The sequence below is a fragment of the Lampris incognitus genome, chromosome 1 (assembly GCF_029633865.1).
Source record: "Lampris incognitus isolate fLamInc1 chromosome 1, fLamInc1.hap2, whole genome shotgun sequence".
Lineage (NCBI taxonomy): Eukaryota > Metazoa > Chordata > Actinopteri > Lampriformes > Lampridae > Lampris > Lampris incognitus.
In genome coordinates, this window is record NC_079211.1 from 136,909,724 (window position 1) to 136,930,455 (window position 20,732).

General features: G+C 42.5%; 1 protein-coding gene across 2 annotated transcripts in view; it reads left to right on the plus strand.

Moving 5' to 3' along the window:
• Positions 1-414: 414 nt before the first annotated feature.
• LOC130109163 (ras GTPase-activating protein 1-like) overlaps positions 415-20,732 on the plus strand; it is a 65,701-nt gene continuing 45,383 nt past the window's right edge. For both annotated transcript variants that reach the window (XR_008809974.1, XM_056275922.1), the window contains exon 1: positions 415-1,435. Coding sequence is in view for 1 of the 2 variants with exons in the window: in XM_056275922.1 (XP_056131897.1) it covers positions 897-1,435 (539 nt within the window). In the remaining variant the exon portion in view is untranslated. The remainder of the gene's footprint in view (positions 1,436-20,732) is intronic.

Below are 20,732 nucleotides of genomic sequence, written 5' to 3' on the forward strand. Positions count from 1 at the left end.
TAACATGTTTAGACCCAGATCCCATTTCCCCTTGAATTTATCTCGGATAGGGGAGCATTCAGCCGACCCCCTTCTCCCACAAACTTTGTACGTCGATTGCAGATCTGACGGATCGAACCGGCGCTTTTACCCACTCGGCGTTCACTTGGATCGGTCTGCGAGTACGCGCCCGTGGCCAGGAGAGCGAGGGAGCGAGAGAGAGCGAGAGCGAGAGAGAGAGAGGAATAAAGGCGAATTGAGATTCGCATACGTGAGAAAGAAATACTTTGGACTCATCACATGGTGGATCTTATGTGCGGAGAGAGCCTTCCAGCTTCAGCGGACAGCGGCGGATCGTTTGTGCGGACTACGCGAGGCGTTTGGGAACTAAAAAGGAAACAAAACAGCAAGATTGAAAAAGACGGGATTACACACACACACACTCACTCACACACACACAAACAACAGTGATAATAAAAACAACACTCGCCGATAAGTGGACTGGTGCTGAGGAAGAGGGCTGAAGTAAAATAACGGGGTAAAAAATATCGGTGACTGTTTCTGTTTTCAGGGATTTAGGTGGTAGCTTCGAGTGATCATTTCTTTTTTTAAATGAATTTAAAACTCAGGAAACAATGAAGACATAGCGAGCCAAAACTCATCAAGTGTTCTCGAGGTTGTTAGCAATCCCGCTAGCTTGGCTACATAGTAGCAAGTGAGTGTGGTGAAGCTAGCGCCTGCCAGTGCAGCCAAATTAAGCTAAGTTAGCTTGTTGGCTAGCGTTAGCTAAACGTGTCTTCGGGAAACTTTTTTGGCGTTGTTCTCCGCAACTCAAAACAGTGAGAGAGTTTTTGCTAGCCGAGAGGGGAAGGGCAGGTTCCCTTCTGGACTTTCCCCCCTCCACTCATTATCCTAACATGATGGCTGCGGAGGTCAGCAGTGAGGATACGGGTTCGGTCTCGACAGGGACGGGGGTGGCAGGCGGCGGAGGCCCGGAGACGGCCCATTTCCCGAACTATTCCAAGTCGACCAGGGTGCAAGTCAGTGATTTGGGACAAGGGGCAACACAAAACCTCCGCCAAAATTCAAACACTTCTCCGGACTCTATCCTCGATATGAGCCCGATCTATCCCATGTCTGGGGGAGATACGACCGGGTCAGTGCCGGCCACAACAGGGAGTGGCGCAGGTGGCGGACATTCACTTATCCTAGGAGCAAGCTCAGGGACCGTGGGAGGCATGTGCTGTTCTCCCACCTCGGAGGGTCCAGGCAGCCGGATGTCACCAACATCTACAGGTCCGGACGGGCCCACTGTCTTACCTCAACTGCCACCCCTTCCTCCCCCGCCGCAAGGCTATGGGGGACTTGGCACTGTTGACGAAAGCGACATGCAAGATGGACCGGAGTACGAGGAGGAAGAGGTTGTGTTCCCCCTTTCAGCACCGCCCACCAACCAGTAAGAATATTATCATTGAAATGTACTCTGTTGTGTTTTGTTCATGACACCTAGGAGCAAACAGGATACGGACAATACGTCCCGTATTGACTTCCCTACCACTGTCCTTCACTTCTGCCCCAACTTTTGTTCAAATTGCCACACTGTATTCATGCTCTACCACAATGCAGGTGATTAGTTCATATATAACAGATTTTGCCTAGTGACCAAACAGTCGAGGTATGTAGACAAAGACCCTGTCCATGGAAAAAGTTGTCTTTTCACAACGAGTTAAATCATAACCATTCACCCCCCCAATTTTGAATTTTATCCCACTATTCAATCAGTCAATGCTGATGTAAGTCTGATGTAGTTGAAGATAATCATAGACCACATACAAAGAATTGATGCATCGGTTAAAGGTGGCAGAATGTGCTTGTGACTCACTTGTGACAGGTTAAAGGGGTTGTTTTGTTTAAGGGTTTTTTACTGTGTCCTACTTACATAGAGTCAGACAAATTGGTTAATACTGGTGTCGATAAAAGGGGGAGGAATCTTTCCGATTTTTGGTATATCTGTTGATTTCTGTATCTTTTCATGAACGGTGGAAAACGGAGATTGTCTTTAAAGTATAACTCAAATTTCATTGTAGCATTACAAAACATATAGATTGTACATTTACATATAGAGTCAGTCTAGAACATAACACGACTGAAAAGTATTATATTCTCTCTTTACTCGTATGTGTGTGTGTGTGTGTGTGTGTGTATGTTGGTGGTGGTGTGTGTGTGTGTGTGTGTGTGTGTGTGTGTGTGTGTGTGTGTGTGTGTGTTGGTGGTGGTGGTGGTGGTGGTGTGTGTGTGTGTGTGTGTGGGGGGGGTCTGTGTGTGCCATGCTTGTTGCCCAGTTACAGAGATGTTGATTGTGCGTGCTACCGTCATACTCTGTTGGCTTACATCTTTGCTAGTATGGGGCTATGCCAATACGCTTCACAAATCCTCCTGTGCAACCCTAATTTAAACTCACATGACAGACAAGACCATTATGCATTAAGCCTGAATCCACTATTTGACAGTATCAATAATGTCGGCGTCGCTGACTAAGATGACTAAGGTGGACACGTTGACTTTTCCCAAACTTTGCCTTGAAAACAGACCATCAGAGCAGCCAGAAGTAGGAAGTAAATGGTGATAGCAGCTTGTAAACAAAAGCGCTCTTCTTTCGTTAGACTAAAGAACATAATTATATGCACTTTTTTAATAATGGGATGTCTAGTGTTGGTTGTTGGTTGGTACTGATGGTGTAGCTGATAATTATTATCATATAGATAGCGCTTTTTGATTTTTTTTGTTATCCAACCCCACTCCAACAAACAAACACATACACACACACACACACACACACAATATATATATCAAAAGTGGAGTGTTTTCACACTATGGATAACACAACTGCTAGACATGTTCTTGTTTGAACATTTCATTCATCATGAGAACCAAACCCAATAAAGCCCTGCTGCTGGCATCGTTGGAGGAGAGCTGTACTTGGCGTTCCTCCATTTTCATGGGCTTCTTTGTCATTTTGTTAATTGACAGCACATGGCTATTACAATGAGCATCTCGAGCTTAAAGCTGATTAATTGTTGTAATAATCATCAGATTAGTTGATTATCAAAACTATCATCATTTCCAGGCCTAATACACATATCCATCTCCATCTACAGTGGGAGAAGACACATTTGTGTCCTCCTCTATGTAGGAAGATGACAAGCAAATTGCCAAAAAATAGTTAAACTGTAGTCTATTATTTAGGTTTTTGCATGCATGTGTGAAAACGTTGGTTTAGAAAAATTGTTAATGGTTAGGGTTAGAGAAGGTGTAGTCCTCTTCTTTTGAGAGGAACTGCTAATGGTTGCAGTAGACATCCAGCAGTTGAGCTAAGCTTGGCCCAACTCACCATTCAAACTGCATGCACAGGCATAAAAAAGGTATTCAAAATCATGTTTATTGGCTATGTAGGTTTGCACATAGTACATGGAATTTGACTCCGGTTTCACGAGTTTGTCTGACTCTAAGTAGGACACATTGTAATAACCCCAGAAACCAAACTATCCCTTTAAGTGTCACATTTGGACCTGTTAAAAAAAAATTGAAAGAAAGAAAAACCTGTTAGTTGTTTACTTGTTTTAATATTTACTTCCAGTAAGGTGTTGTGCTGGCCAAAATAAATTTCAATAAAGCCATCACTCTGACTTATGGTTATGTTTTTATAATGTAAATATGTTTAAAATACACACACACAGACACACACACTCGCAAACCCCGCCCCCAAACTAGCTGTGGTCTGTTGCAGAGGCTAATAGTATTTTATAGGAATTTGTTATATTCTTAAAATACACAATGTGTAATTGTGTAGGTGTTGTTAGCCAAATACACAGGCTATTATGTACTCTAACACGTGTCCAAATCTGTGTGTGTCTAATTGTGGGTGGATGTGCTTGTGTTGCATTCGGCGAAATAATGCCTCCCATTTGTTACAGTCTCATTAGAGAAGTGCTGAGCTCTGTCATTTATAGCCCTCATGCTGTGAGATATGGAAGTGTCTGGGTCTAGAGTGTGGATTCAGCTTTTATTTTAGGAGCCACCCTTTATCTCCCTGTCAGATTATGGAGGAAGGGGAAGGTCCATGTTTCACCGTTCTTGCTGATAATGAACAACCATATTTGAGTAAGCCCCACTGGAATCCCAGAATTTGCAGATGAGCACTTAAAAATAGCTGTACAGCCAAATAAGTTGGTGATTCCTTCATTGAAAGTATTTGCATTTTTACTCCATGCAGGGTTGACAATGAAAAAATGGCACAGTTGTCACTGTACTATTTACTGTTTTTTTTTTCTTAATATTTTTGTCATTTTACATTGAGAGGTCTTGTCAAACATTTATTTGCCAAATACATCATCGGACATATTTTTACATTTATATTTTATTCATAGTGGCTTACAAGATATTCAACAGATTAACGTATATTAATTGGTCAACCTACAGGCATCTTAAAGCACTGACTTGTAATTGTAGCTAGGGTTGGGTTCAATTAATCTTTTACCCGATTTGAATCGATCTTCCTCATAACGATCTGATAATCGATTCATTGCATCTGTCGCATACAATGCAACCCTGAGAACCTCTATTCACTCAAAAAAGCCTCATCTGCTCTCTCCTCCTTTACTCTTGGCCTATGGAATTGCCAATTGGTTGTGAACAGAACAGAATTTATCCAATCACTTGCTAATCTGTCAGACATTCAGATACTAGCCCTGACCAAAACCTGGATCCTTCCAGAAAACATTGCCACACCAGTCGCACTCTCTGTTGACTCCACTTGCTCACACACACTCCATTCTGTTGGGCATGGATGTGGTACAGGGGTCCTCATTTCCAAAACTGAAAATTCACTAAGTTTTTTTCCGCTAAGCAACAACTCCTCCATTGAATGTCAATCAATCAGGGTTACTGCTGCTATTAAGCTGTTTGTGGTTGTCATATACCTCCCACCAGGGTGTCAAATGGGGGGAACTTGGTAATCGAACTAGACATGTTACTGTCAGCCATTCCGGATGATGACACACCACTGTTTGTCATGGGAGACCTGAATATCCATACTGATAAAACCCAATCAGCTAACTTCTGTCACTTCTGTCCTCATTTGACTTAAAACAGGTCTCCACCCCTCCCACACACAAAGTGAGCAATACTCTCGATCTGATTTTGACTCGGAACTGCTCCACAGAAAATCTGACTGTCACCCCCCTACATCTACCTGTCTGACCACTTCTTTATTGAATTCACAATCACCCTACCGGAACATCCTCATGTTCCTCCGCAATTGGTCCCCTTCTGCTGCAACATCCGGTCCCTCACACCGACTCAAATTTCAAACGAACTCTTGGCTATCAGGCCTTCTCATAATGACTTCTCCTTACTCCCTGTCAATGAAGCTACAGACACACTCTGTTCCTCACTAGCCTCCTCTCTTAACAATCTCTGCCCTCTGACATCCAAACCTGCTCACAACATCCCCCCCTTCCCATAGTCCGTGGGTCACTGAAGTCATCAGAGAGCAAAAGGTGGAACTTGGAGTGGCAGAGAGAAAAATGGCATATATCCAGACAGCCCACTGATCTCAGTGACTATCGGTCTCCTAACATCATTCTCCTCCAGTTTAAAAACTGCTAATACCACTTATCAGAACAAGATCTGTGGTGCTACTGATGCTCAGAAAATGTTCTCTGCTTTTAACTCACTCCTCAATTCACTTCCTCCTCCGCCCACCACTCTGCTCACTGCAGACATTTTCGCCTCGTTTTTTTTTTTCCGGATAAGGACTCTGCCCTCAGTAACCAGTTCTCTGAGCCTGACCATTTCAGTCTGCAGCTGCCAGCTAACAGGGCCATGCTCTCCTCATTCTCCCCTCTGACTGAGGAGGAAGTCTCCAAACTTCTGCTGGACTCTTGACCCATTGCTTGTCCACTGGACCCGATATCATCCAACCTTCTACAGACCATTTCCCCCACACTTAACCCCGCAGTTATACACATCAACTCCTCAATTACAATGGGTGTGTTCCCCATCACATTTAAGCAAGCTCAAGTCACCCCGCTGCTCAAAAAACCTACACTCAGTCCAGCCCAGGTTGAAAACTACAGACCAGTTTCACTCCAGCCCTTCCTATCAAAAATACTTGAGAGCACAGTCCTTAATCAAGTCTATGAATTCCTTTCTGAGAATAACCTGTATGACTCGAATCAGTCTGGTTTTAAGCAGGGGCACTCTACCGAGACTGCACTCCTGACGGTAAAGGAATCACCGTGTTCAGCTTGAGCTGCTAGTCAGTCCTCAGCTCTATTGCTGCTAGATTTATCAGCTGCCTTTGACACGGTTAACCACTGAATCCTTCTCTCCATGCTCACTGAGCTTGGTATCTCAGGATCTGCCCTCCGTTGGTTCATGTCCTACCTCTCATGGATATATTTTAGAGTATCTTGGAGGGGAGAAGTGTCCAAACAGCACAGCTTATACACAGGGGTTCCTCAAGGGTCAGTGTTTGGTCCCCTTGTCTTCTCAGTATACACCACCTCACTTGGTGCAGTCATCTGCTGCCATGATTCCTCATGCTATGCTGACGATACCCAGCTCTTCCCGTTGTTCCCCCCTGAAAGACCATACAGTCTTGGCTCAGATCTCACCATGCCTTGCCGATATAGCGGTATGGATGAAAGAACGTCACCTTCTTCTTAATCTCTCTAAGACCGAGCTCCTTGTCATCCCAGACAGTCCCCCTTTACAACAAGAGATTAGTATCCAGCTTGAATCAACTCAGCTCATGCCCACAAAGTCTGCCCGAAACCTTAGTGTCATGATTGATGACCAACTCCTTTAAGGTTCACATGGCTTCAGTTGCTCAGTCATGTCGATTTGCCCTACACAGCATCAGGAATATTAGACCATACCTGTCATAGCATGCAGCATAACTCCTGGTACAGGCTCTCGTAATATCACCCATTGACTTCTGCAACTCCTTACTGGCAGGCCTCCCCACTTGTATGTCCAGATGATCCAGAATGCAGCAGCACATCTGGTCTTCAACCAGCCCAAAAGAGCACATGTCACCCTGCTGTTCATATCTCTCCACTGGCTCCTAGTTGCTGCCTGCATCAAATTCAAAACCCTGACACTCGCTTACAAAACAGCAACTAATGCAGCTTCCGCCTGCCTACCTGAACTCCCTCATTCACGTCTACGCTCCCTCTTGCTCACTACACTCTGCCAATGAAAGGTGCCTAGTACTCCTACCACAATGGGGCCCGAAGTTGCTAGCTAAACTCTTCTATTCTGTAGTTTGGTGGTGGTGGTGGAACGAGTTACCAAACTGTTCGATTGGCAGAGTATTGAAAAGACTAAAGACCCGGCTCTTTCGTGAACACTTCTGTACTTGATGAACTGATGAAAAAAAAAACTGCTTCTATGCATTCTATGCACTCTATGCATTGCCTCTGTTCACTGCCTGTTGGCACCTATGTCCTATTGTACTCGAACTTAGCTATATGGCACTTGCTCGTGTTGTTCTCTCCTGCCTAGATCCTTGCTTGCATTGTATCAGCTCTCGGATGTACGTTGCTTTGGATAAAAGTATCTGCTAAATTAAATTGTAAATTGTAATCCCCGAATCGATCTTTTTATGCCTCCCCCCGTTGATATGTGAAACAAAAATTACAGACTGTAAACTGCTTTGGAGTCAATTCTTAATGTAAACATTAATGTTTTTAATAATGCACCAGGTTAGAGGGTTCCTTTTACAATTTACAGCATTAGTTCTCTTAATAAGCTTTCATATCCAAACAAAATTGGTATTGTAACTCAAATAGCCCTACCTGAATCGATATTGAATCGAATTAAATCGGAAATCAAGTGTGAATCAGAATCAAATCGATTGGGAAATCAGTGGCGATACCCAGCCCTAATCATAGCTAAGAGGTCATATCCTGTTAGGTGTAATTGCACAATGGCTAAATTACCAGTAGTGACATAGATAATGGGGGATTTAATTTACACATTATCAAGACTATGCCATATATCAGTATCACAACATGCTTACGGACATCTAGATTAAGGCGGGCCTGAAAAAGTTTTTTTAGGGTTTTCTTTCTTTCTCTTTCTTTCTTTCTAACCAGTTCTTTCTAGTCCAACCTTGGGGGTCATCCTGGGTCATCCTCTGTGTGGAGTTTGCATGTTCTCCCCATGTCTGCGTGGGTTTCCTCCTGGTGCTCTGGTTTCCTCCCACAGTCCAAAGACATGTGGGTTAGGTGAATCGGCCATGTTACCAACAGTCCCTAGGTGTGAATGTGTCTGGCCTGTCCAGGGTGTCTCCCCGCCTGCCGCCCAATGACTGCTGGGATAGGCTCCAGCATCCCCATGACCCTGAGAGCAGGATAAGTGGTTTGAATAATGGATGGATAGATATAAAGTAAGCACGTCTGCAGCCCTGGTTCAAGAAGGGAGATCATTCCAACATTTTGGGGCGAGTTGAGAGAAAAGTTTTGACCTAAAAATGCCCTGATGATATGAGCATAGACAGTAGCAGGGTTCCAAATACCATGAAATGTTCGGTTACAAATTATTATACAAATAATTGTAAGTAATGATTTAGTGGTCTTTTTTTGTTAATTTTCTGTCAATAATATGGTATAAGCCTATTAATAGTGTAATAATACTCAAACACCTTATGAAGAACTATTTATTGACATTAAACATTGGAAGATATAAATGCATGAAATTTTCGCTTGTATTTTAGGCTTCGTAATCACTTCCATACACAAAGACTATTACTGAATTAGACAAATCACAAATCACCTCTTCACCATTTATTGAGCTCTTTTTTTTACTTGCCTTACAAAGGTTATGTAATGCTTTTAATTCAATAAAAACTGATGTTGATGAAGTACAAAAAAAATGAACAATACCAGTTGTATCACTTTTAATGGTTATTTAGGGACTTTACAATTTGTTTTCATAGACTTCTTGGTTAGCCAAGCCTTGTTTGAGCTGATTTGTCCTCTCCCTCATAAATATGTATCAGTGTCCACTTAGACTGACTTGTGGTGACAGTCAGTCAGGGACAGACATTCACGTGTACACGGCTGGTCCCTGTGGTTATTATTTATTTATTTATTTTTCACACATTTTCTCCCCAATTCTACCTGGCCAATCACCCCACTCTGAGCCGTCCCGTTCGCTACTCCACCCCATGCCGATCCGGGGATGGCTGCAGATTACCACATGCCTCCTCCGATACATGTGGAGTCGCCAGCCGCTTCTTTTCACCTGAAAGTGAGGGATTTCAACAGGGGGACGTAGTGCGTGGGAGGATCACACTATTCCTCCCAGTTCCCCCTTCCTCCCGAATAGGCACCCCAACTGACCGGAGGAGGCGCTAGTGCAGCAACCAGGACACATACCCACATCCGGCTTTCCACCTGCAGACACAGCCAATTGTGTCTGTAGGGACGTTGGATCAAGCCGCAGGTAACACGGCGATTCGAACCGGAGATCCCCATGTTGGTAGGCAACAGAATAGACCGCTGTGCTAACCGGGCACCCTTCCCTGCGGTTATTAGACAATGTCGATCAGAAAATTCAAAGTGTGGGATCATTTTACAAGTTTTATTACAAGTTCATAAGTGGTGTGATTTTAAAACAGAAAATTAGAAAATAAATTAAATAAATTAACGAAATGTTCAGTCTCCTTGTTAATTGTTCCAACACATTCAGAATCATTACCGCTTTTGCCAGTGTCTGTAACAGGTGGCTCACGTCGTGCATGCGCTTGTAAAGTTTATATTTTAAAGGGTCATTATTACAGTTTTGTATTTCTCTGTAATATAGCATAGTGTTAGCAGTGTTACTTATAAAAAAATGTCTCTGCTCTGGAATGCAAACAATTTTTTGATGCCCCAAAAATATATTTAAATAATTAAATTAATGTAATTAATTCAATGTCAGTTTAATGTCAAGTGACTAGTCATGTGTGATGACTAGTCATTTGAACTAACGACTCCTAGTCAACTGGGAAAATCTTTGGTGGGGGGCACCAACGTGAAACCTAAATCCATGGTCCAGATGGATAAATAAAACAACATATTAAGGTAGAAAAGTCATGGATTTCAGCTTTAAAACCAAAATGTGTCCAAAGCAATGCTGTTGTGTTAATTACATGGTGCACATAAGGATGTTTGTATGGAACATGGCTCTATGGTTCCCTGTTGTACATTAACCTTCAAACATAAAATTAAGTGTCTTTCTACAATTGTCTTTAACCACTTTTGCTTTACGTTAAGTAGGCCTGCCCAATAGTTTTTGTTTTGAGTCTGTAGCTCCACCAGGAAGCTCTGGCATTCTATTAAAGGATCATACTGGTGTTTTTGCATGTTTTAACTTGTTCACTGCAAATTTTCCAGAGTATACCACAGTGTTTTAGATTTTAAAATGTGTTTTTCCTACCCTTCAGCTGCTCTCCATTTTCATTACTGTATAAAAATAAAGTTGCAGACTTGAAATTTGTTTGAGGTATCACAGTGAAAATTAGCCACCTTTATTTTATTTGTCAAAATTATGTTATCATTGTAGGAAAATATAGCTTAAAGCATGAATTGATTGGAGGTGTTTTCCAGGGCGTTCATTATTGCTTACATCAATATTGGCTTTTATGGGATTTAGGCAGATCTGCTTTATGTGATTTCCATGAGCGGGAAGTTGTAAATGCAGAACAGGACACCTCCCAAATGAAACAAGATGTGTGAGAAGTTGTTTTTACTAATTGGGATGGGTCTTCTGTCATGTGGATTTGGTTTGGGTATAGAAGATCCTCCACCAAACAGAACAATATGCTCTGCCAGCTTTGTCACATGACATCCATTGTGGTAATAATAAGAGCAAGCTCTTCTACTACATGATGAGGCAGTAAACCATTTTTTCATTTGAATTTAAAAAAAAACTACCATATTGTGATGTACTGTTACCATGTTACAAAATTACATATCGTCACCTTTTTAAAATAATGGCCTAAGTCATATTTTCAAGTTTTTCAAAAGTCAGAATAAACTGAAACAAATATAGAATATATGATATTTCTTAATCATTTCACACAAAAAGGTGTGAAACAGAACAAACTGAAACAAATATATTCTATATTTGTTTCAGTTTATTCTGTTTTTTGAAAAACTTGAAAATATGACTTAGTCCATTATTTTAAGAAGGTGACGATATACTGCAGGGCTCCAGACTGTGACCGATAGGTCACATTTTTTGACCATTTTTTTTTTCAGGGTGCAAGAGATTTTTTTTTCTCCAAAGGTAGCACTGCTGGACTGCACAATTAGTGGACGTTTAGAGAGAAAAAAAATTTTCCGCTGTCTGAAACTGTTCTGGTCTGATTGTGCCTTACAAACTGCTACTATAACTACTACTACTACTACTTCTACTTCTTCTTCCTCTTCTTTTTCTTCCCCTCCTCCTCCTCCTTTGGCTGCTCCCATTAGGAGTCACCACAGCAGATCATCTGTTTTCATATCTTCTTGTCCTCTCCATTTTCCTCTTGTTACGCCTGCATGTCAACCCTAAACACATCCAAGAACCTTCTCGTTGGCCTTCCTCTTCGTTTCCTCTTGCCTGGCAGCTCCCTCTACAGCATCCTTCTCCCAATATATCCACCATCTCTCCTCCGCACATGTCCAAACCATCTCAATCTCACCTCTCTTGCTTTGTCTCCAAACCGTCCAACCTGAGCTGTTCCTCTAATATACTCATTCCTAATCCCGTTCATCTTCGTCACTTCCAAAGAAAATCTTAGCATCTTCAGCTCTGCCACCTCCAGCTCTGCCTGCTGTCTTTTCGTCAGTGCCTCCCATCTTCAAACCATACAACATAGCTGGTCTCACTACCGACATGTAAACCTTCCCTTTCACTCTTGCTGGTGCCCTTCTGTCTCATGTCGATCCTGACACTCTTCTCCACCCTGCCTGCACTCACTTCTTGACCTCTCTTTTGCACTCCCTGTTATGTACGTTGAAGAGATGACCCCAAGTATTCATCCACCTTCACCACCTCTACTCCTTGCATCCTCACCATGCCGCTGTTCTCTCTCTCATTCATGCATTTGTATTCCATCTTGCTCCTATTGACTTTCATTCCTCTTCTCTCCAGTGCATACCGCAACTTCTCCAGGCTCTCGTCAACCTGCTCCCTACTCTCACTACAAATCACAATGTTATCCGCGAACATCATAGTCCACGGAGACTCCTGCCTGGTCTCGTCCATCAACCTGTCTATCATCATTGCAAAAAAGGGCTCAGAGCCAACCCTTGATGTCATCCCACCTCCACTTTGAACCCATCCGGTACTCCTACAGCACATCTCGCCACTGTCACACTACCCTCATACATATCCTGCACCACTCTTACATACTTTTCTGCCACTCCCGACTTCTTCTTACAGTACCACACCTGCTCTCTCGTCACCCTGTTTTATGCTTTCTCTAAACCTACAAAGACCCAACGTAACTGCTTCTGACCTTCTCTATACTTCTCTCTCAAACAAACATTGCATCTGTAATGCTCTTTCCCGGCATGAAACCATACTGCTGCTCACTAATCATCACCTTTCCTCTTAACCTAGCTTCCACTACTCTTTTCCATAACTTCATGCTGTGGCTGATCAACTTTATACCTCTGTAGTTACTACAGCACTGCACGTCACCCTTATTCTTGAAAATCGGTACCAGTACACCTCTTCTCCACTCCTCAGGCATCCTCTCACTTTCCGAGATTGTGCTAAACAATCTAGTTAAAAACTTCACTGCCATCTCTCCTATTCATCTCCATGCCTCCACACGTATATCATCTGGAACACGACTGCCTTTCCACTCTTAATTCTCTTCATAGCTGCCCTCACTTCATCCTTGGTAATCCACCGCACTTTCCGATTCACTATCCCCACATCGTCCAACCTTCTCTTTCTCGTTTTCTTCATTCATCTGCTCCCAGAATAGTACTTCCACCTTCTTAACACACTCCTCCCTTGTCAGCACATATCTGTCTATTTCTTTCATCACCCTCACCTGCTCCATATCCTTCCCAGCTCTCCCTCTGTGTAGCCAATCGGTACAAGCCTTTTTCTCCTTCCTTAGTGTCCAATCTCATACAATTTGCCATACGCCTTTTCCTTTGCCACCCCTCTCTTCACCTTATGCTGCATATCCTTGTACTCCTGTCTACTTTCTTCATCTCTGATTATCCCACTTCTTCTTCGCCAACCTCTTTCTCTTTATACTTTCCTGTACTTCCTCATTCCACCACCAAGTCTCCTTGTCTTCCTTCCTCTGTCCAGAAGACACACCAAGTACCTTCCTAGCTGTCTCCCTCACTGTTTCTGCAATGTTTACCAAGCCATCTGACACTCTTCACTACCACCCAGTGCCTGTCTTAACTACTCCCTGAACTGCACACAACAGTCTTCCTTCTTCAACTTCCACCATTTGATCTTTGTCTCTGCCTTCACTCTCTTTCTCTTTTTGGTCTCCAAAGTCATCCTACAGACCACCATCTGATGCTGCCTAGCTACGTTCTCCCCTGTCAGCACCTTGCAGTCTCCGGTCTCTTTCAGATTGCACCTCCTGCATAAGATATAGTCCACCTGTGTGCACCTTTTTCCACTCTTATACATCACCCAGTGTTCCTCCCTCTTCTTGAAATACATATTCACCACAGCCATTTCCATACTTTTTGAAAAATCCATCACTATCCATCCTTCCACATTCCTCCCGTTGACACTGTACCTACCCATCACCTCCTCATCACCTCTGTTCCCTTCACCAACATGCCCATTGAAGTCCACTCCAATCACCACTCTCTCTTCCTTGGGTACACTCTCCACCACTTCATCCAACTCACCCTAGAATTCTTCTTTCTCTTCCATTTCACACCCAACTTGTGGGGCATATGCACTGACAACATTCATCATCATGCCTTCGATTCCCAGTTTCATACTCATCTCTCCGTCCAACACTCTCTTCACCTTCAAGACACTCTTGATATACTCTTCCTTCAGGATTACCCCTACCCCATTTCTCCTCCCATCCACACCATGTTAGAAGAGTTTGAACCCACCTCTGATGTTCCAGGCCTTACTCCCCTTCCACCTGGTCTCTTGCACACACAGTATATCTACCTTCCTTTGCTCCATCATATCAGCCAGCTCTCTCCCTTTACCAGTCAGAGTGCCAACATTCAAAGTTCTGACTTTCACCTCCACACTCCTACCCTTTGTCCTCTACCCTTTGTCCTCTCCCACTGCCTCTGGACATGCCTTCCCCCTCTCCTTCTCCTTTGGCTAACAATAGCAAAGATTCCATCGGCACCCTGTTGGCCAACAGTACCGGTGGTGGTCGTTGGTAACCCGGGCCTCGACCTATCCGGCATGGAAATCTGATTTATGATCCACATATTTGATTTGGCAAGGTTTTATGCTGCCCTTCCTGATGCAACCCTCCCCATTTATCTGGGCTTCCGACCGGCACTAAGAATGCACTGGCTTGCGCATTCCCAGTGTCTGGGTTTGATTGTCCCTTACATTTTATTTATTTATTTGTGCCTTACAAGCATCTACAATAAATCTAGTCACTGTATAAATGGTACCGAGGCAACTATGGACAACTCCTGCCGGCTTTACTCCTCCCTATCTATGTTGTTATAACAATGTTTACTCATGCACAATTTGCACATTAATTATTGCTGGTAAGGTGCTGATGGCAAACATTGAAACTAACATGGATGATAGCAGTGAGTGGTGATGAAATGTACGATCAAGTCGTATTTTCTACCAAGCACATCAAGTGCTGTACCCCGTAACGTTATAGCAGATGATGCAGATGAGGCACAAGGGGAGAGACAGGAGACCAATGAGCCAGAAAATGCTGCTAAAAACAAGACTAGGTTAGAATCTAGTATATAGCTGGACCATGACTACATTTGGAAAGCGACTACTTTTGTATGACTGTTTATAAAGTGGCCACTTGGACATTGGTTCCATGAATAGCGGCTGTACTGGACAACAGTTTTCTAACCCTGATTACAGTTATATACTGCAGGTATCCCCATGTTTATAAGGGTGGGGATACCTGCACTCAGTTGAGACTGAAAAGGTCACTTAGATGAGTGATAAAGCATTTTTCTCAATAAAAGTTTTGTCCAGATGAACTGATTGAACTATCTGTGATTTCCTTACCTGGATTATTGAGCATGCATAAAGACAGTTATATAGTGCCAATTTGTTTTTTCATGAAATAATTACCTGGCTATAATCACAGCTGCCATGATCACTGGAAAGTCTGGGCGTGACACCCCTTATAAATGCACTTCAGTTACCACCAGTGCTGAAGACGCTAATAATTTTCACTCTGTGTGTGGCTATTAGTGCTGGTTTTGTGAATTGGACTTTTTTTTTTTGTGCAGTGATGCATTTCAGTAGTATCCATGAGCAGCAATATATTATGTTCATTAGCGTGTGAACCGCTGCGCTGATTCCCGGACAAAAGGGAAGCTCCTGCTTCCGTGACTTCCGTGATTACCTGCGGCGTCTTTGATTTGTCGACCAATAGAGTAACTTCAGTGATGCTGTTGATTGACTGTTTGGTCACTGTTTGGTCACCTGATCCAGTGGACCAATCGCGTCAAACTGATCACTCAGTCAGTCAGTCATTCCAACTATGATCACTGAGTCAGTCAGTCAGGGACATTCGCATTGTAGGGCTGGCTCCGCTGGCCAGTCCAGCCAAAAAGAAATATGTTTTCTGACAGCAATGGCTTGCACTGTGTGCACTGTGCGGAGTGTGGTGTTTCCAGTGCTGGCAACACAAAGTTTGCTACAGCCACAACCAACGTCAAACATGATACATTTAAGTTGCACAAGTCTTTATGTCATATAAACTCTCTCTCCTAATTTCTTCATAAATATACATACATCTGATGGTAAAGGAATATTAAAACATTTCTAGGACAATACACATTCTTTTACGTTATGCCAAAAAACAGAAGCGGTGCCACCCAATTGGGCACTGGTGTCACCATCTGAGAGAGTTGGTGGCACCTGGGCCACCAGTGTGAAATTTTAGTTGGCGCTCTTTACTGTGATAAAAGATTTAGGCCATATTGCCCACCCCTAACTAAAAGGAAACAACGAAATTCAGCACATCATCCACGACATTGCTAAACAGGTTTTACAGTTGCTTGAGGCGTTGTTTTCCTATTGTCATAAACAGTTTATGCGACAATAGAAACATGTTTGTAAATAATGATAATAAATAATGATGTAGTGAATATTACTTGTGACAGATCAACTGTTTGCTGTGATTTCATTGCACAATAACTCAAAACTTGGTCGAAAGTTACTGAAATTAAGCAGCAAAGGATAGTTTTTAAATTTCCCTCCAACATAACTATCCCAATAGCTGTCCAAGTCACTACTGGACCCTTTGGGGAAACTCGGATATAAATGAGACCTCATACTTAAATTCCGCTCAAATTTGGATGGAAACATATTTGGAAATTTAAAGTTTATGCAAAATGATCACAGTCAGCTTAAATATTTGCAATCAGGTGATCATGTATGAATTGTGACAGGCCTAGTTCCCAAGTGGAAAACCTGAAAATTTATAGACTCGCTTTCATGGAAAATTCTAAAGTTTGGTTATAAAATCATATTTTACTCACTGAAATTGCATATTTTTAGCATAATCTTTAGCTGAGATTGTATATTTTTAGTCATATTTTTAGCTACTGAGACTGCACATCAGTGCTTGAAGTTTGGGGAGTACATTCAGTGACCAGATAATACACACGTCATTTAGATACCATTGTTTGAAACACTCCCCGGACAGATGTTTTTGTATGCTGTGGTGTCAAACATCACTACATTGTACCTGCTTGAACCTACCCTAATTTCAACATCTTTGTTCCTGACTGAGAAATACAAAATTACAAATGGGGATATTTCAGTAAAACATATAGTGGACAAATGAGGACTGTTTTGGGAGTGGTTGGTTTTTGTGTGTGTTTGTGTCAGTCAGTCCGTCTATCTGTAGGAGTTGTAGTGACACTTCCACTGACCGTTAACAATGAATAATGTGATCTTCAGGGCAGCACAGTGGCCCAGTGGTTTGCACTGTTGCCTCACAGCAAGAAGGTCCTGGGTACGAACCCCAGGCCGTCCCAGGTCCTTTCTGTGTGAAGTTTGCTTGTTCTCTCTGTGTCTGCATGGGTTTCTGCCAGGTGCTCTGGTTTCCTCCCACCATTAAAGACACTGCTGTCTGTGCCCCTGACCGAGGCATAGCAAAAAGAACTGGAGTTGGTCCTCAGCATGGTAGCTGCCCAGTTCTCCTAGCTACATGGCTGGGATGGGTTATTTGCAGATGATGAATTTCCCGATGGGGCTTAATAAAGTATATCTTCTTCTGTAAACAACTACTGTCGTGTATCCAAGTACAAGTAATAAAAAAAAAGTCCTTGACAAGTCCTGGAAAATGATCTCGTAAAAAGAATGGGAACCCTACTGTAGCCTTCCAGAGGTCAAACAAAGAGGTTCAAGAAGAATTGTACATGTTAATATGGGTTTGCAGGTAAGTTGGTGGAGTTCCTTGATGCTGGCTTCTCAGACCGTTCAAACAACTGCACCGACCTACCGTCAAACCTATAATAAGATGTACACTTTTGCTCAAACCACTTTGTGCTCAAGATAAGACACTACAGTAACGGGGGGAATGAGTCAATGCATGCATCAGTTCACTTTGGGGTACTTAATCAGATGGTGCTTTAAAGCAAAGGCTCTTCCTCAGTTAAGGCATCAAAAATTTGGACTGCATTTCCCCAAATTTTTGTTCAGTATGTTAGCAGGTGTTGTGAGGTTAATGACGGAGGTTGGAGGTCAAATTGGGGTCTGGGATCTTTCAAATGTCTCTGGAAAAGTGATGCATAGCTTTGCTATTGTTTCCTTTACCCTAAAGGCACCATGGCACAGGCAGTGGCAGGGACAAGATTCTCTCTATTGATCATAACAAAGTGTAAAGAATAGTTTTTATTTGATAAAATGTACCATTTTCACACTTTTCTGACGAACAGTAGCTTAATTTACCATTCTTTTTTAAATCAAATAAAAATAATTAGTGCTGAAAAAAATCGATTATTTTATCAATAGAAGTTATATTTTTGGTGGTCAATTAAATGATTTAGCCAAGTTAAAAAAAATAATAAACATTTTTGGTTACAGCTTCACAAATGCTAATATTTGCTTATCTTTATCTGTATATATATAATAGAATTAATATAATTTGAAAAGAATACTTAGGTTTTTTTGGCTGCTGGTCAGACTCTAAACAGTTTTAAGACATTACTTTGAGCTCTGGGAATTTTTGTTAATACATTATTGCCTCTGACATTTTATAGTCGAAATAATTAATTTAACTTCTATTATTCTATTGATTGAAAAATAATTGTTAATGAAAATAATTTAGCTGCGACCCTAAAATATATGATTTTAGAGTAATACACTCAGATGACATTCTTGGTCTTTATTGAAAGAAAAAGGCAATGCACAGGCCATTTCAAAGCTTTATTCATCTTCTGGAGGATATGCAAGTTAGAAGGACACCGCCCTTTCTCTGTAACGGTGACCCAGTTAAGGTGGGGGGGTCGCTCCTCCTTCAGTGTGTTCCACTGATCTGCTCTGACTGACGGGGTTATTGACTGGACCCTCTGCAGGATTGCTGTCTGCACCAGTGGTGCTGTTCCAGTGTAGGTAATGCATAATTCGAAGCACAGGGAGGCCGGATGGAAGACGGTCATAATGCACTGCATGTCAGTGTATCGTAGCCCACTGCTAAGATTAGCCAAGAACCAGCATTGAGCCTTATTCCACATTTTCTGTTGCATCTTATCCAATCTGCTGCCCATATCACATCGCTTATTTTGTTTACGGATACCTGCATATTTTATCACTGTGCCTCTCATAAATTGTATTGGCCTATATCTCGTAAAGATCCTTACCCATTACATTCATAGCTGAATATGATCAATGATTCTGAACATATCTGTACCCCCAATAGTTTTTTTTAAAAAACATTTTCCCCCGTTTTTCTCCCCAATTGTACCTGGCCAATCACCCCGCTCTCTGAGCTGTCCCGGTCGCTGCCCCACCCCCTCCGCCGATCCGGGGAGGGTTGCAGACTACTACGTGCCTCCTCCGATACATGTGGAGTTGCCAGTCACTTCTTTTCACCTGACAGTGAGGAGTTTCACCAGGGGTACGTAACACGTGGGAGGATCATGCTATTCCCCCCAGTTCCCCCTCCCCCCTGAACAGGTGCCCCGACTGACCAGAGGAGGCACTAGTGCAATGACCAGGACACACACCCACATCCGGCTTCCGACCCACAGACATGGCCAATTGTGTCTGTAGGGATGCCCAATCAAGCCAGAGGTAACATGAGGATTTGAACTTGCGATCCCCATATTGGTAGGCAACGGAATAGACTACTATGCTACCCGGAAACCCCCCCCCCCAATATTGTTTTTGATTGTGTTTAACTTGTGATCATTTGGTCTCAAGTCAGAGTCTGTATTCCTTGGTCTCTTGTTAGGAGGCTGTTAGCCGCCTGCAATGTGCAGGTAGGGAGAATAACAGTGGAAAACTTCCAGAGTGTTGGAAGTGCTCCTGCACTCAGTTCCAGAGTGTGACTGTCTAAACTTAGCACTTTAGTAGAATGGCAGAGAGCGAGTGAGAGTATGTGTGAATGAACGAGAGCAGGAGACAAACAGCAGTCAGATTCATTCACACTTCTGAACAATAGTGGCTCATTCATAAACAATGGTTGCTGCACTGGGCTAAGTACTTCATGTTAAATAAAGCTTAACAAAGAGGAGAAAACCAAGACGTCAGGTGCACAGTGGTGTTTGCTCCCACCGCCCTTAAAAAAACATCGACCCAAAGCCTGAGCTAAAACAAACAGCGTGCTGGGAAACAAGCCATTGATTTTGAGTTTCCACGAAGATTAGAGAGGATTTGAGTCGTAAATGGTTGGTGGTGGGGGCAGGAAAAAAAGTTGGATTTGAACATTGGTGATTGTGTGAATGAGTTTGCCAGATTTAGCAGTTGGCTGTAGAAACATCTCTCTTTAATGTGTTAATTGAGCAATCACAATCTTTGATTGCCTTTTGTGAAAGGCAGCAGAGATGGTGGAAATCTGAAACGGCAAAAAGATCGATACCATGACAATAGGCTACTCCCTAATGTAGACTGTTCCTACTAGCCAAAGGCTACAGTGCTTTTCAAAAAAATGCAGTCTTATTAATGGGATTGGCTCAGTCATTACACAGATTTGGTGACTGGTGATCCAAAGAATTAAGAATTTGGCATGTAATTTCTTGGCCTAAGCCTTTAAAATGGTTGCAATACTCTCATTGCAAAAGCCAGACATGCTACAGCTGCTATTATGAAACTTTGTCTATCAACTTGTTTGGTAAGATGTGAAATTGAAAATGGTCATCACACACACACACACACACACACACACACACATACACACATATATATATATATATATATATATATATATATATACGTAGATGTAGGAAAAAAACTTTTAATACATAGCAGTACAAGCTTGTTTCATGCGTCGCACACTCATCAGCTGCTAATAATTTTTATATATATATATATAT